At 39.1% G+C, this 16219-nt stretch overlaps 1 protein-coding gene across 1 annotated transcript; it reads left to right on the top strand.

The window, feature by feature from the left end:
• Positions 1 to 447: 447 nt before the first annotated feature.
• On the top strand, positions 448 to 13878 carry mob1ba (MOB kinase activator 1Ba). Its single transcript, XM_017695495.2, has 6 exons — positions 448 to 844; positions 6163 to 6329; positions 8670 to 8763; positions 9253 to 9386; positions 11622 to 11785; positions 12106 to 13878. The coding sequence occupies exons 1-6, from the start codon at positions 831 to 833 to the stop codon at positions 12181 to 12183; spliced, it is 651 nt and encodes a 216-aa protein (XP_017550984.1). The 5' UTR covers positions 448 to 830; the 3' UTR covers positions 12184 to 13878.
• The last annotated feature ends 2341 nt before the right edge of the window (positions 13879 to 16219 follow it).

Raw genomic sequence — 16219 nt, 5'->3', positions numbered from 1 at the left:
GTTATATAGGAAATTTATACAGAGGATATTAAAGATTATAAGAAGATTCTGCACGACTACAGAAACCTTAACCTTAAATCTTAAAAATGCATCATTTTTGTGTAAAGAAAGTCTCGACCGTGTTGTACTAGTTTAGCTTAAATATGAAGATTATATTTAATGTACTTCAAATTTCATATATGAGTGGTGAAACCGAACAGTGGTTGCAAAGTCTACAGCTCAAATAAACCTCTGAAAGGATTTACAATATAAGCTTTAGGCCAAAATCTTTTCTCAAAACTACTGTTAAAAAAAATTCTAGAATAAAATCGATGAATTATCCTTTAACTTTAAACATACGGGCAGATCCGTCGTTGTTTTAGGTCCCTGGACTGCGACTCTTATTTTAGGAAAAAAAATGCTGGCTAATTTTAGTTCTTGGCTTTTTTTCCACACTCGTCTAAAAAGTGATCTCCTGATGTCGCCTCCTGGTGGTGGCGTAGACGCTGTTTGCGAGTCGAATATTGCCAAATTATTCTCATTATTAAAAGGTACAGGCTTTGTTGTAAATTCGCGCTCCTCGGAGAGTTTGTTAACAAAATAAATAGGAATATCAAAGCTTAGTTCCCAGAAACCACATAACAAATCACTTCGCCGCAAAGTCTCGCGAGAGACGGGAGACGCTCGGGACTTGGAGTAGAGGAGAAGTTTAGTTGCTCAGTCGGGAAAACTGTTGGACGAGCGAGCGTGTTGGGAATCATTCCCCTGAATTATATCATACTTCACTCCTTTCCTGATTATAACGACGACCATTTTATCATTACTTCGACTGGATACATTTCGCCGTAGATATGAGCTTTTTGTTGTGAGTATGACTTGTTTTTATTATCTCTGTTTTGAGCTAAGCTAGCTGTCGCTGCGCTGCTGCTGCTGCAGCGGCCAGACCGCCGCAGTAACGTTAACGCTTTTGGCTTCGGCTGAATAGAGACCATGTGCCTCGCGTGGAAGGGCCAGTATGGACAGACGAGCTCATCTTCTCGTTTTCCTTTCCGAAAGGTATTGTTTGGGTGACTTGTCTGGCCAGTTAACGCGAAACAAAAGCTTATATCTGAACTTTGGAGCTCTGCTATGCTAGCAGTCCACGAAGACTCGACCGCAGGCTTTCTGTGAATGAAGCTGCGTTAGCTGAGAAGCTAATGGAGTACAGGGCTAAGATACTAAAACCCCGAGTAGTGCTCAACGCTTTTGTTAAGCTTCAGTTTTACCATATTTTTGTGCCTCTAATGATGTGAGTTTTACTCTAGTAAAGTCAAAGAAGCCATGATTCTGTGCTAAACTAGTATATAAAGACCCGACACCGCTGTTTTATCGGACTGTTTTGTTCTGGTTTTCGGCTTTAAATGACGCCAAGAGGAGCCGTGTACATGTCAGCTAGACAGAAAGCTCATTCCCACAGAGTTAACAGGACCCAGTCTTCCAGAAATTACTTACCATTTCTTTTTTTTCGTGTATTTTGAACTTCTCTGTTACCCACACTCTTAAAAACGGTTCTTTAGTAAAGACAGCGGTTCAATACAGAGCCATGAATACTCTGCGTACATAAATGGTTCTTTAAATGATTAAACGGTTCTTCAGATTGATGAGGAATGTGGTTCTTTATAGAAAAACGTTCTGCTATTGTTGCGATGTCAAGTTTATACCATAAAAATCGTTTACAACCACATACAACACACTCTCCCTCAAACTGAAGAACCAGTTCACCAATGCAAAGAAGAACCATTTACGCGTGCAAATGGTTCTTTGAATGTTCATGGTTCTGAATAGAGCCACTGAAGAATCATCTCTGTAAGTGTTTATCAATACAGCTAAATGGACACTTGTGTGGCAGAGATATCAGTATAGTTATGATGGATTTTGATCAGTTAATCCGCAGTGGTTTGTTAGCGTTTTTCCCATTCAGGTGTTGCTCTTACACTAGCTCGCATTAATTTCTGAATATTATGTAAATAAAGGAGGCTCCATGTTGTGTCAGTCTGTTAGGACACTTTGTGCCTTTTATAGTTGTTTGTCAGGCTCTTTGGATGCCATTTAAATGATTTCTGTTAATTTTCTAGTAAATTTGCTATTATCTAACAGAGCTGTTGACTGGACAGCTTATACGTAACTAACACAGCAGATAATTTAACATCTTATTGAAACGATCTGCTTTTAACGTAAACACTTACGGTGGTCATCTAAAAGTAACTAATGCTCAACCTACTCCGACTCACTGTGTGAGTGTGTGCTGTTTCACACTAAACTGCAGGATCAGAGATTTTTTTTTCCTTTCTGAAATCATGATCCAGCATGCTGATACCGGCCTGGCGGCGGTATTTTGTATCAGATTGGTGCCGTCTCTAATGACGGATAATGAAACATCTTAAGGTATGATCACATTGCTATATTTTTAATTTATTTCGTCATAAAAGACCTGAACAAGTCAGACAAGTAATATATTAATAAACCTTAACAGCAGATCTTGGTAGCAAATAATATGTTAACAGTGAACAGCAGATACTTGTTTGTCTCTGCCTCCGTTTTGCTTTTCAGTGTTTTGACTGGTGGTTTCTGACTCACAAGCTTACAGTTCCCTCCTAAACCCCTTTAAAGGCACTCTTTTGTGTGAAAGACTAAACTAAAGCATGAAACCGAGGTTGTTTCAAAACTGTCTAGTACTCAAGAATAAAATGTCCTTTTAGAGGATAATCTAATGAAGTCTTTACATAAATTGAATCTGCTTGTTAAACAGTGTACAACAGGGCTCTATGCTGTTTTTAGGTTCTTCTGTGAAGGGTCTAACCAGTGATCAGAGCAGGTCTTTGCCCAGCTCCAGGGCACAGCAAGAGCAGTCCTTCAGTATAAAGAAAGTATGCAGTTAAAAAGGAAACTATCTCTATTGGTTTATCTCTGCCTGTTTCTGTAAGCTCGCTTTTAGTTCAGTGCTTTAAGACACTGCTTGGGCCCATGTTGCAACCGTTACTTGAAATAAGAGAGTGTCCTCGACATGAGGTCTATAATAAAAGAACAAAGACCATTTATTTCTTCATATTTGGAGGGAACATGAACTGTTCTCTTGGTTGTGTGTCATTCTGGAACGGGCTTTATTTTTATTTTATATGCCGCCGCAACTGCCTTTTTTGCCATATAGATTCACAGTTCAATATTTAAGTGAATGCAGCTGGATTTCATTACTACTAATCAGTTTTACTTCTCCTCTAAATTTAGAGCTTTTATGAAAAAAATGTCCTTCAGGACCAAATGTCCCTCTTACCAGCATCAGTAAGCCAAAAAGCATGCCTGTTCTAAAACCTAGATTGGTGATTGGATAAATTACAGGACAGTCATGGCGTCTTGTAATTAATTGTACATCTCTGAAGTGTGCATGGCCATAAATCTGCAATCCAAGGATTATGTTCAATAGAAAGTATTGAAAAAAAAACAGTAGTCTTTAGAGAAGCATCAGTAATGGTATCATTATCGAAAATGTAAAAATTATACCCAGTAGGGATTATCACAGGCACTCAAGTATTCAGTTAACTGTTCAACATGCCAACATTCGAATACTACAGCCATTATCTGGATATTCATTCAATTTTAGCAGGAGCGGAGAAATTGACTTACAATTCAATTAAACATCTTTTTTAGCAGGACTCTAAAGTGTCAGGATTTGCTTGTATTTGTATGTAAATGACCCTGTGCCACGCCGAAGCACAAGTGCATTAACGTGAACTCATTATTAAGGACGTGATTTAGACTGGCGATGTGGGGCGGCTTTATTGCTGTCTAGGTTAACTAATGTAAAATGCAAAATGCAAAAACTACTGATATCCTGATTATGAATACCTAAACGTTTCGAACGTATTCCTCTATTTGCTGCTAATTTGTTTCTTTATGTACAGTTGACTGAATATCAGTTCATTAACTCTTGCAGATTCTCGAATATCAAAATGAGTTGAGTTGCACATCTTTAATACCCAGCCCTATAGTCTAGCCTGTGTAAGATAGAGCAAGTGTCTTACTTAACTTCGTGGCTAGTTTTGGTCTTTGCTGGAAAACGGATTAAGTTCTTGTCCATCAGCCTTCACTCCCAAACCAACTCTTAGCTAGAAGCTACTGTAAAAATAACAGTGAGTCACTCGGCTGGACTTCACCACTCAAAGGTCTTGCCTTCTAAAGTCAAGCCCAGTTACAAGGAGACATGAACTGTGGTGTCTGATATCAGGAGCTTTCGGTCAAATGTAAAGCATTGGTCAAGTCCAGGCAGTAATCTCTCAGACTCTTGTCTTTGATGATGTAATGGTTGGCCTGCTTTCGTTTCAGCCTTAATTCCCTTTTTGTCCAATATTAGTTTTTTGTGACATTTGTGTTTTGCACATTTATTACTCAAGTTTTTCTTTCCCATGCAACACATACCCTTCTTCCTGTTATTGGGTCCTACTTATTTAGCCCGAGACATGTGACATGTTGTGTAAAGTATGTGCTAACCTGAGAAGATATTTGGGATAATGGTTTGTGTATGTCTTATGAGGACTTGCGTGCTTGTGTGTTTGTACAAAAGATGCTCTACTGACAGATGGGTCGATTGTTGGAAATATGAACACTGAGGGCTGTCTCGCTAGTTAGCTAATTAGTGTATTGCATGGATTCGTAGCAATAACAGTTTGTACTAACAAATATTTATATAACACATATTTAGTTTGTACTAAAATATATCAAATATTTTTTAAGTTTGTGGGCATAAGATGCATTCTGTAAACTGCAGTGCATAAAGGAACTTCACGACATTGCATGTTGGTTATAACAAATGAATTAATGTTGTTGAGTCATTGTTAGCTTTCTTTAGTTTTTGCAAAATAAACATTTCAGGTTGGTGAAATGAATGCTGTGTCAGAAGAGCCCATTTGAGAACCAAGCATGTCCGGATCCGGAGCCATTCCAGGCATTTCACTGGATTGGCTACATTAAGCCCAGTCCAGTTTTGATTCTTTCTTTTTCTTTTTTGCACTCTTTATAGAATTGTTGTAGCACAGCAAAAATAGACATTATCTCCAAACTGCAGCAGTGAGGCACATTTTTAGAATGTGACAAAGTGGTTTAGAAGTTGGCAGTGTAAAAATTGTTTTTCAGTGGACGTGTATTGCCACTGTTTTGCGATTCAACAGCTTGAGCTAGGCAGTTGCCAACGAATAAAATGCATGGAATTTGTTAGTGTGGCTATCCATAAAACATTCATAAAATACACTTTTTTTTCTCTCTTACAAGTCATGACTGGTGTAAAAACTAAAGCATTAGTTGGAATCATTCTGCTTTACTGCATTACCAGCAGTGCCACACCACTTCTGGTTTAAAACTAACATTAGCAGACGTGTCACATTCAAAACCAAGAATTAGGAGTATCTTACTTTGCACATGCATATGAAGTCTTACCCTATTCATGATACAAAGTAAAAAGCAAGATTATGTACATATTAAAAATAAGACATTTCATTGCCCCATTTTAAAGTAATCAGTAGCCAAATCAGATTGGTTGATATTAGAGAAGACACATCACTTCAGAGTGTCACATTGTGCACATACTAAAATGATGGTTTCCTGCAGCCTAGCATATGTTATGTATGGGACTCAATAATAAACCCAGATACTCTGTACTGAAGTACTAGGATCATGTCAGGAGGGCAAAAAAACTGGATCAGGGCATACCTTCTAAGAACACTAAGTACATTAACACTTTGCCCCCTTTATTATGAATCAATATCACTGTAGTATTGTTAGGCCTTTGGTGATATTTTATTGCCTTAGCAGACTCACTTGCCTGAAGCAGAAGAGCCTAAATCATGCTGCCTTGTTGAAACTCTTTAGCGTTTCAGAAGTTCTCTGTGTTCTCTACGGCATGTTGTTACAGTGCTGTTCTGTTCAGCCACCTTCGGTTGGGAAGACTGAAGGTGAAGCTGCCCTGAGGGGAGTGTTTCTAAGTCCAAGGTCATAAAGAACATTGTGGCTAGTTATGTTTCAATTATTCGGGGTGTGGGGGGGGCAGGGGCAGGGGCAGGGGCAGGGGCTGGGGGGTGGCATTCAGAATATCCTGCTAAATCTGACTTGTTATTCTCACTTTGATATCTGCTTTCTTTCTCGCCACCCTCACAGTGGAAGCCGTTCGTCAAAGACGTTCAAGCCCAAGAAGAATATTCCAGAGGGTTCGCACCAGTATGAGTTGCTGAAGCATGCTGAGGCCACACTGGGCAGTGGGAACTTGCGCATGGCTGTCATGCTCCCAGACGGAGAGGACCTCAATGAATGGGTGGCAGTCAACAGTAAGCACCATGTGATTTCACCGTGTGCATACAGTATGATGCAGTTTTGCTGCAGGGCTTTGTTATTCATTTAGATTTATAACTAGCATCTGTTCTTTTCAGATGCTTAGAAATTTCTCACATTTAATCTCACCTTGTTCATGAGGACTTAAAATCCCCCTAGGATCTAGAAATATTTCAATTTTATTCTTTCTTGGTTTGTCAGTTTTATTTCAGAATGCATTAGCAGTGAAACCGTTAAAGGCATACCACAAAGAAAATAGTCCTAAATAAAACCTGAATATGCATATATAGTCATGTATTTTTGACTAAGCTGCAGTGAAATATACATTTAAAAATGGGATTTTTTTGTGCATTCACCAATTAGGAATAGGAAGTCAAGCAGTTAAGTCCAAATTAAAGCTTATGTAATTGAGTAGTAGAGCCTTTGTAGCTCAGAGTTAACTTGTACCAGACACTGTGAGGCTGGAAATATGAGACAGCAGCTTGTGGCTCCAAGGACAGATTACTTATTTTTTGGTTTTGGAATTCTTAGCTTCCAGAATGACATTTAGAGACTAGACAGTGTCATACTTGCATGTTTCCACTTTCTTAGTAGCGCCCTCAGCATTGAAATTGGTAATAATAAAGCACTAAAATGAAGACTCATATTTATAATGGACAAGTTCACTTTTATTGGTATTTGTATCAGTAGGACCAAACTGAGCTGACAATAAATAAAAATAGTTAATATGAACTTCTTCATAGAATTGATGTGCCTCCCTACTTCATGTGTCCAGAGAAAAGTTGGTCCTCCAAGGTATCAAATGAAAAACTATGCTTACATATGGCGTCAGCTTGCTAGCAGCATCTTTCCTTTGTGCTTTTGTAATTTTTTTTGCTGTATTGCGTATATAGAGTGAGATTTAAGTGATGTCAAACCTGAAGTGAGGAGGTTTTTGGACATTGTACCCCTTCAACATAAACAGACAGCGAGCTTATTTAGTTTCCCTCAAAAAAGCTGTGAAATGGTTTCATGCAGAGCGGACACGTTGACTGTTATTCAAATGCTGCTACTGCTGCTGTTGACCAGCGCAGGAGACTAAAATAAGCAGATGTCGTTTTTATTGCTATTTGTCAGGTGTAAGCTCCTTGTCATATTTTGCCAATTTATTGTAGGCATATTAAAACAAAAAGTTAAAAAAAATGTTGAAAGTGGTGTTTTTAACCACTGAATTGAAAATGTAGCTGTAATTGCCTATCTGGTAACATGCTCAAAAACGTGCTAGCCACTGACCACTGGTTGAGTGTCTCTTTGTGTACAACAGAGATGGGTTTATTAGTGGCCATGGATCAGTGAACATACATGCTGGTCTGGGTCATTGCATCTTTTGATGCTGCATACTTCATGACAAGCCATTATATAACTTCTATTGATGTTCCTCATGGTTCAGTGGCCCGTTGCCCCATTCAGCTGTGGCAGACTTTCCCAAGACACTGAACTGACGGAGTAAAAATAGGTTTCCTAGTGTGTACTCTAACCTGACACAATATAGCTACATAATTCCCTTCCCCCTGTAAATCAATATTGTGTTGCATTCCATTGATTTGGTTGCGTCTTTGGTGCTCCTTTCCTCCCTTCTAAACATAGCTATATATTAGACCTTCTTTTGCTATGCTGCTGCCTATTTTGTATACCAGCTATCCTCAAGGTGTTTACTTGGCCCTGCTGCCTCTGGTTGCAGCCTATTTATAACAATAGAGATAAGGCAGGGGAACTAGCTCCTAATGTGTCTGCTAGCCTCAGGCAAGGGTGGGTTAAAACTGTGGCAGTCTGTTTGAGATGGCCAGGGTATTGAATTTCATCTAATTGTAGAGGACTGTGAGCGAATGGGTGTAACTCCTACACTGTTAGCCTGGTTGCAGAGAAGGAGACTGATAGATAATATAAAAGTGAAGGTATCAGCAATAAATAAAAACGGGCAGATACACTACTAACATTCAGGAATTGAAATTCAGGTGATGCACCATGTTTGCATGATCTCAAAACAATGAGTGTTTATACTATTTCCATGTTGTTTTGAAACATGATCCTGAGGTCTTGGGTGTGAACTCAAATGAGGCCTTGCTCCTTTGCTTTTAGGTTATAGCCTAATTGTTAGACACAAAATGTACATCTCTTTTGATAATTAGCAAAAAACGTTTGAAGCATATAGTCAAACCACAGTTACAGTAGACTTACAGAAAATAGAAATGCTCTTTACCTGAATGAGATCTGTGTTTCTAAACGTAGATAATTGCTCATTTATATTTTGTGCAATGGAATGGGCTTCTAATGATCAGCTTTATTTTTTTCCCCAGCTGTGGACTTCTTTAATCAGATTAACATGCTGTATGGGACCATCACTGACTTCTGCACTGAAGAAAACTGCCCTCTAATGTCTGCTGGACCTAAGTAAGAGTTACTTTTGAACCTACTTTGCATCTGTACTGCCATTACTGTCACTGGGTTGGTGCCCTCAAGTATATGTCTGCAGTACCTTTAGTTGTGGAACATAATTGCAGTATATTCCATTACAAATATATATATTTTTAAATTCTAGTGACCTGTACACCTCTATATGCCTTTTATTGTTTTGTTTTAAAACATTAGTTTATGAAAAGGTACAAAAACTTAATTTAGGGAAATTTAGGGAAAAAACATACCTTTGTTGGTACCCTTACATTGATTGTACCTTGAACAAAATCCCTGTTGTGGCCCCCTTTGTGTTCAAAACTTATCGCCCCCTCGGAAATTATTCTTCTGCAGGTGAGACTAGCAGCAGTATAACTGTGTACACGTTTATTAGGATGCCACATATTAAAATGGGTTGAGATGGGGATTCATTCTGTGATTCGAGATTGTTGATTGTCAGTTGCATATTTGAACTGATTTTATCTTCAGGTACGAATATCACTGGGCTGATGGAACCAACATAAAAAAGCCAATTAAATGCTCTGCTCCCAAGTATATTGATTACCTGATGACCTGGGTCCAGGACCAGCTTGATGATGAAACACTTTTTCCTTCAAAAATAGGTAGGATCACACAGGTTTCTCAAATCCTCACATACATATTGCACTTAACAGTTGAGGCTAAACTATGCTTATTCCTCTTGAATTATGAGTCCACAATTTCATTGTACTCAACCCAAAGGAACTGTTTTTAAGGACTAACATCATCCTGTTATTTTTTTATATATATATATATATATATATATATATAGAGAGAGAGAGAGAGAGAGAGAGAGAGAGAGAGAGAGAGAATTACAAGTCGTATAGTATGGTACAGTATGCAACATACTAACATATGTGGTATGATATGGCAACAGTGTTATCAGGATGCTTTCAGACATTTTCATGGTACACAATATGCATAATGATAGTACTCTGTAAGTACTGACAGTGTTTGTATTGTATTGAACTGTGGTATAATGGAATATAATATGATTTATTGCCCACCCATGTTTGTACATGTGTATTAGATTGATAGAAGTGATTGATTAGACTTTTTTCCCTTTCTTTTCTTCTTTGGTAAACAACTGGGCTCTATATAGTTTATAAAACTCTCAAGATAACCAGCCAAACTTACAAATGTGATTTTGAAATTGTGTTGGATTTTATATTTTAACCTGACAAACTACATACACTATATTTCCAAAACACACACATAAAATTGAGGGAGATCCCATTCTCAATCCATAGGGTTTAATATGTTGGCCAATCCTTTGCAGCAATAACAGCTTCAGCTCTTCTGGGAAGGCTTCCCATAAGGGTTAGGTGTGTTTACGGGAATTTTTGACCATTCTTCCAGAAGTGCATTTGTGAGGTCAGACACTGATGTTTGACAAGAACGCCTGGCTCGCAGTCTCCACTCTTAATTCGTCCCGAAGATGTTCTGTTGGGTTGAGGTCAGGACTCTGTGCAGGCCTGTCAAGTTCTTCCACACCAAACTCACGCATCCATGTCTTTATGGACCTTGCTTTGTGTACTGGTGCGCAGTCATGTTGGAACATGAAGGGGCCGTCCCCAAACTGGTCTGCTGAAGCATTAAGAGTTCCTTTCACTGGAACTAAGGGGCCGAGCCCAACTCCTGAAAAAACAACCCCACACCATAATCCCCCCTCCACCAAACTTTACACTTGGCACAACGTAGTCAGACAAGTACCGTTCTCCTGGCAACCGCCAAACCCAGAACCATCCAATCGGCTTGCCAGACAGAGAAACGTGATTAGTCACTCCAGAGAACACGTCTCCACTGCTCTAGAGTCCAGTGGCAGCGCTTTACACCACTGCATTCAACGCTTTGCATTGCGCTTGGTGATGTTAGGCTTGGATGCAGCTGCTCGGCCATGGAAACCCATCCCATGAAGCACTTTACACTCTGTTCTTGAGCTGATCTGAAGGCCACATGAAGTTTGGAGGTCTGTAGTGATTGACTCTGCAGAAAGTTGGCGACCTCTGCTCACTGTGCGCCTTCGTGGCTGAGTTACTGTCGTTCCTAATAACTTCCACTTTGTTATAATATCACTGACAACTGACTGTGGAATATTTAATAGCGAGGAAATTTCACGACTGGACTTGTTGCACAGGTGGCATCCTATCACAGCACCACGCTGGAATTCACTGAGCTCCTGAGAGCCACCTATTCTTTCACAAATGTTTGTAGAAGCAGTCTGCAGGCCTAAGTGCTTGGTTTTATACACCTGTGGCCATGGAAGTGATTGGAACACCTGAATTCAGTGATTTGGATGGGTGAGTGAATATGTTTGGAAATAGTGTAGTTCAGACGGACTACACTATGCTAATTTCCTCCTCCTTTATCTGCTTTAAATGTGTATTCTTACATACGTTTTAATACATGTTTATAAAACCCAATAAAATGGTGATCCCAGAAAATCATCATTTTCCTTTCAAGAAAGGCTGCAATTAATCAAACAAACAGATTCAGGTCTATATTGAACGTGCTATGTGCAAAAATTTGTTTATTTAGATAATAAAGGAAGAATAATATTTTAAAAATAACCAAATGAGAACTTTAAGTAGAGATATTTCTCTATACTGGTACCAGGCTAATAGCTGAAAAGTTCTTTTATTAAAAGTAGCTCATTGTAAATTTTAATAGTTTTTAAAGAAAAAAGATTTGATCAGTATCAGCCGATACTCATGGTTTTAATACTAGCATCAGAAAAGAAAAAGTGGTTTTATGCCATATTGTAACTTTTTATCTTATAAACTGATCTAAACCTGTTTCCTCTATTGACTGTGTCCTAGGTGTCCCTTTCCCAAAGAACTTCATGTCAGTGGCAAAGACCATCCTGAAGCGTCTGTTCCGTGTCTACGCTCACATCTACCACCAGCACTTTGATTCAGTCATCCAGCTGCAAGAGGAGGCCCATCTCAACACCTCCTTCAAACACTTCATCTTCTTCGTTCAGGTGAGTGGCACAGTTTGTATAAACAGAGAAACTTCTCTGACATTTCCTTTGAAAAACCTGCTTGACATAATAGACGTTTTTTTAGTCATTTAAAGAAGGGCTTGAGACAAAATGGCAAAGATGCTAATAATGCTATAATTTCAGCTGGTTGGAACCCAGTAAGCATTTTGCAAAGATTATGCTCACTAGTTCCTTTTTCATTGTGAGTGATTGTCAAACGCTAGATGTTTTGTTGACATTCAAGTAAACCAAAGGTCATCTGTGATCAGTGTTCGCTTTCCAGATGGCACACCCCTCTAATCTTTTCTGTTCTTTTGTAGGAGTTCAACTTGATTGACAGGAAAGAACTGGCGCCCCTTCAAGAGCTGATTGAGAAGCTGACGTCCAAGGACAGATAAAAACAAATCAAAGTTTACTTGTCATCCCATCTACTCCAATTACTGTGCACAGGCAACCTGGCTTTGTTCTCTTCGATGCTTGACAGATCTGTGGGACTTGCTCCCAGAACAGTCGAAGACTCGAAACCCAACAGTTGTAGAAGGGTCCTCTATAGATTTGTATCTTGTTCTCCACAACTTTATAGAAGTTTCTTTTAACCTGGGTCATGAATACTTATGTTACCAGTTGTCCATGTGACGTTTTCTCAAAAAGCTCATCTCTACGTAAGTGCCTGACGTACGTCCACCTACAAATTGTAATTGTTTTGCGAGGGGGAAAAAAAGTACCACTACTACTATATGACTGTCTCCATGACTGCTAATATACCACTAACTCTCACAAGATCATTTTTTGGGGGGGATTCCTTATAACTTTCTGAAAAGGGAAAAGTGAATCAAACTGGTAGACACTTTCTGAAGAGACAAGTATTGCTCTTCTTAGTTCAGAATTTACAGTACCTACTTCCAAGTTTAAACTATTTGTTCTGTCATTCTGTTCATTTTAACATAGCCGGACCATTTTTTGTTTGGTTTTTCTTTTCATTTGTTGTTTTTTACTTGTGTAACCCTTTGTCATTTCTTCTAGCTGTAGTGGTGCTGCACAAAAAAAAGGAAAATCTATAATTTGCACTGGGCCTGTAGTTGCCTAATATGACCTTTGTACCAGTAGAGTAATTGAAAGAAATAACAAAAGACTAGTTACATGCATAGAATACTCTAATTTTATATATAAGTGCTCCAAAAGGTGGGCAGGCCTTTCAAAGTTTTGGAGGGGGGGGGGTTGGGTGAATACGCTTACTATGCATTTTAATCTCTGCATTTCGTGCGCTTCTTACCATAGGGTAGGCTTGTAGAGCCCAAGTTGTTTTGGCAATGAAATTACAGCTAGTGCCAATATTCAGCCTATCATGGACCACTTATGTGAGTATGATTGAAGTAACAGCAAACAAAGGACAAAAAAATCTGCTTAACATTTTCATTAGAATACCTGAACCCCCCACCTTTTTGTTGTCTGACTTTATCCTGACAAGTATGTCGTGTTCTGACTGAATATATTTCTCCCACCATATTTCCCATCAAAATGGCAAATATGAAGAGGGGAAGCTGGACTTGAAAGAGAAATACATAAATGGAATATATGATAAGTGAAAACATTTTAAGCATAAATCCTATGAGTATCTTAATTTTATGTTCTATTGGGTGGCTTTCGTTGTTTGCACTTTGAATTAGCATATTTAAGAGGTTGTATGTTCCACTAAAGCTACCTCTTTAACAGATTTGTGGTAATGACGCTATTTTGCAGAAGATTTTATCAGTTTATCTAAATCCCTACCGCAATGTAATGAAAGATTATTTGTTTTTGATCTGGTTTCACCCCATGAATGTCAATTTTTATGATATGAATGTTAGCAAATGGGTAGGAGCTTGTGATGGAAATGATTGCCTGACTTTTTCCACAGACCTTATTTCAAAGTGACATAAAGAGGTCCAGTCAGCAGTGATCGAACACACTATATCTTTTTTGACGAAAAACTTGTAAATAATGTACACAGATTAGGTATGCAGTGGAAATAAGAGAAAAGTGCTTAACTTGCAAGACTTTGTGGTACAATATTGAATGCTGTTTATAGTATAATAAAATTTGTTTGACCAAGACTGTCATGGTTTGGTGGAGTGTTAAATGTATTTTATTTACTTATTTTTAGGTTTACAGATGAGGCCAGGAAGTATTTATTTCTCCAAACATTGAATACACGTGTTTGAGTCTGCAGAAAGCCTAATGTCTCGTGAACCCGTGTCTGAAGTCAGTGCCAAATTACTGCCATCTCTGCTGAACTGGGCAGAAGTTTGTCCTGTCAAGAATGGAGGGCTGTAGGCTGCCATCTGCTGGAAATTGCCCTCTTAGCAGCTGCTGCTGTCCATTATCTAAACGCAGTGCAGCCTCACAGATGGCATCTCTGAACAGCTGAGACTTTTGCAGGCTCACTTTCTGTCCAGAGTTTAGTATTTCAAAAGCTCTAATAAGCCTAATACAACAACTCATGCACACCTGGGTAATGAGCTGATTAGTCGAATCGGTTGTGAGCACTGCAGTATTGAATTCAGGCACTTTTGTCTTAAAGACTATATCTCATTTGCGCAATATCCCCCCTTAAGCCAAGACACGTGATGTCCAATGTTTGTCTTCAGTTTTGCACTAGAACTCCAAGGCTACTGGATAGAAGTACAGTCGTAGGCAAAAGAATGAACACCCTCAGTCAAATGTTCGCTTAAAAGGTCAACAAAGCATGAAACATGACTACTGTTTAACAAATGGTTTTGCTCATTTTAGTATAGGTAACAGGTATACAGTACAACACCATGTAAGCAGGGCCGTTTCTGAATGTGTGATGCATACAACATGTATGCTTGGTGAGGGGCCCACATCGCACCCACCACAGTCATGTTCTTTTGTACGCAGGTTAGTTAAAGAATCAATACTTTCTTGATGAGTGAAGAATCTACGCATTTCGAGACCTTTTAGATTTTTGACTACATTTTTTATACATTCTTGTGGAGCCCCTTAATGCCTTCTGTCCCTTTATGGCTTCAAACGGCCTGCAAGAGTATTTGAGCTATAAACACGTTTTGAGGGAAGTGTGATATTGAAGCAATGGCTTCCCTGATGACGGTGCTGCAGTATGAGCTTTTAGCCTTATAGCTGCAGTCCAAAACTAAAGAAGCAAACCTTATCTGACTGTGTATAGTAGATTTGTCCACAGAGTCTTCCTTTAATAGTTTAGTTGTCTTCTAATCCTTTACCTTAGTGTTTGGTGCCATTGCTTCAAAAGCAAGGCGGCATGGTGTGTGGCGGGTAGCGCTGTCGCCTCACCGCAAGGAGGGCCTGGGTTCGATTCCCTGGCCGGGGGACTGGGGTTCTCTGTGTCTGTGTGGGTTTCTGTCCAAAGACATGCAGTCAGGCCTATTGGACATGTTACGTTGCCCCTAGGTGTGTGTCTGCTCTGCGATGGACTGGCGACCAGTCCAGGGTGTATCCTGCCTTCTGCCCAAAGACCACTGGGATAGGCTCCAGCATGACCCTGAGGGAGAAGCGGCTTAAAAAATGTGTGTGTGGTCCAAAGCAAAAACAGCACATCTGCTCCTCCACCAGTGTTGAGAATGAGGGCAATGATCTAGAGATTTGCTTTTCTTGCTTTATGATGGTTGGTGCCAGTGTTTGCCCGATTGCTCTGCACTGACCCTTCTAACTGAGATTTTTAATTGACCTTGTTTTAGTCCTTCTGTCCCTTATTTACATTTATTCAGTTGGCAGGTGCTTTCGTTGAGCAGGAATAATGGAGACAGCTGTAGGAGTTGAAAGGAGTAGCACCTCCAGTGAAAGACAAAAGGTACATTAAGTGCAAAGTGCAAAAAACATGGTGCAAAATACAATTCAGCAATACACAATGTTAAGGACAGAATCTGACACAATGCAAACTAAGTAGTGTTGCATGATAACAGTGGGAAGGGGTGAGTGTAATAGGATCAGCTAAAGAAGAAGAGGGTCCTCAGAAGTTGCTTGAAGGTTCTTCACATTGAAAGAGGGTAGGTAACTTATTCCAAAAATGAGAAATAAACCACGTTTGAGAGGTATTTGCAGTGAGACTAAACGCATCTACAGAACTGTAGCAATGTTAACTGTACAAGACCTGGCAACGCTTTATATTTGGGACAGTGTGGTTATGTGCTTATTTTATAGTTCTGATAAAGAAACAAGTTGGATTTCAGTACCAGGTTTGTGCACCTCTGATTTAATGTATGTTTTTCACTAAATTAAGGACATTTTATTTGCAAAAGGTCATCATGCATCAAAATAAAGTGGGGCAAATCTAACATATAAGAGTTATTATACTATTACAGTTGTTTAAGACTTTATCACTGCACAATTTCCATTTTTCATAGTTTTGATGTGTTCACTGTTATTCTAAGACGGGAAAATGCCAGAAAATAAACACAG

The sequence above is a fragment of the Pygocentrus nattereri genome, chromosome 20 (genome assembly GCF_015220715.1).
Source record: "Pygocentrus nattereri isolate fPygNat1 chromosome 20, fPygNat1.pri, whole genome shotgun sequence".
Classification (NCBI taxonomy): Eukaryota; Metazoa; Chordata; class Actinopteri; order Characiformes; family Serrasalmidae; genus Pygocentrus; species Pygocentrus nattereri.
Note: the sequence above shows the minus strand (reverse complement) of the source record. Positions and strands in the feature narration are given on the sequence as shown.

Excerpts from the sequence above, each read along its gene's own strand:
- mob1ba (XM_017695495.2), top strand. Across the intron at positions 8,764-9,252 it reads CTAATGTCTGCTGGACCTAA|GTACGAATATCACTGGGCTG; the intron begins GTAAGAGTTACT and ends TTTTATCTTCAG. Across the intron at positions 11,786-12,105 it reads ACTTCATCTTCTTCGTTCAG|GAGTTCAACTTGATTGACAG; the intron begins GTGAGTGGCACA and ends GTTCTTTTGTAG.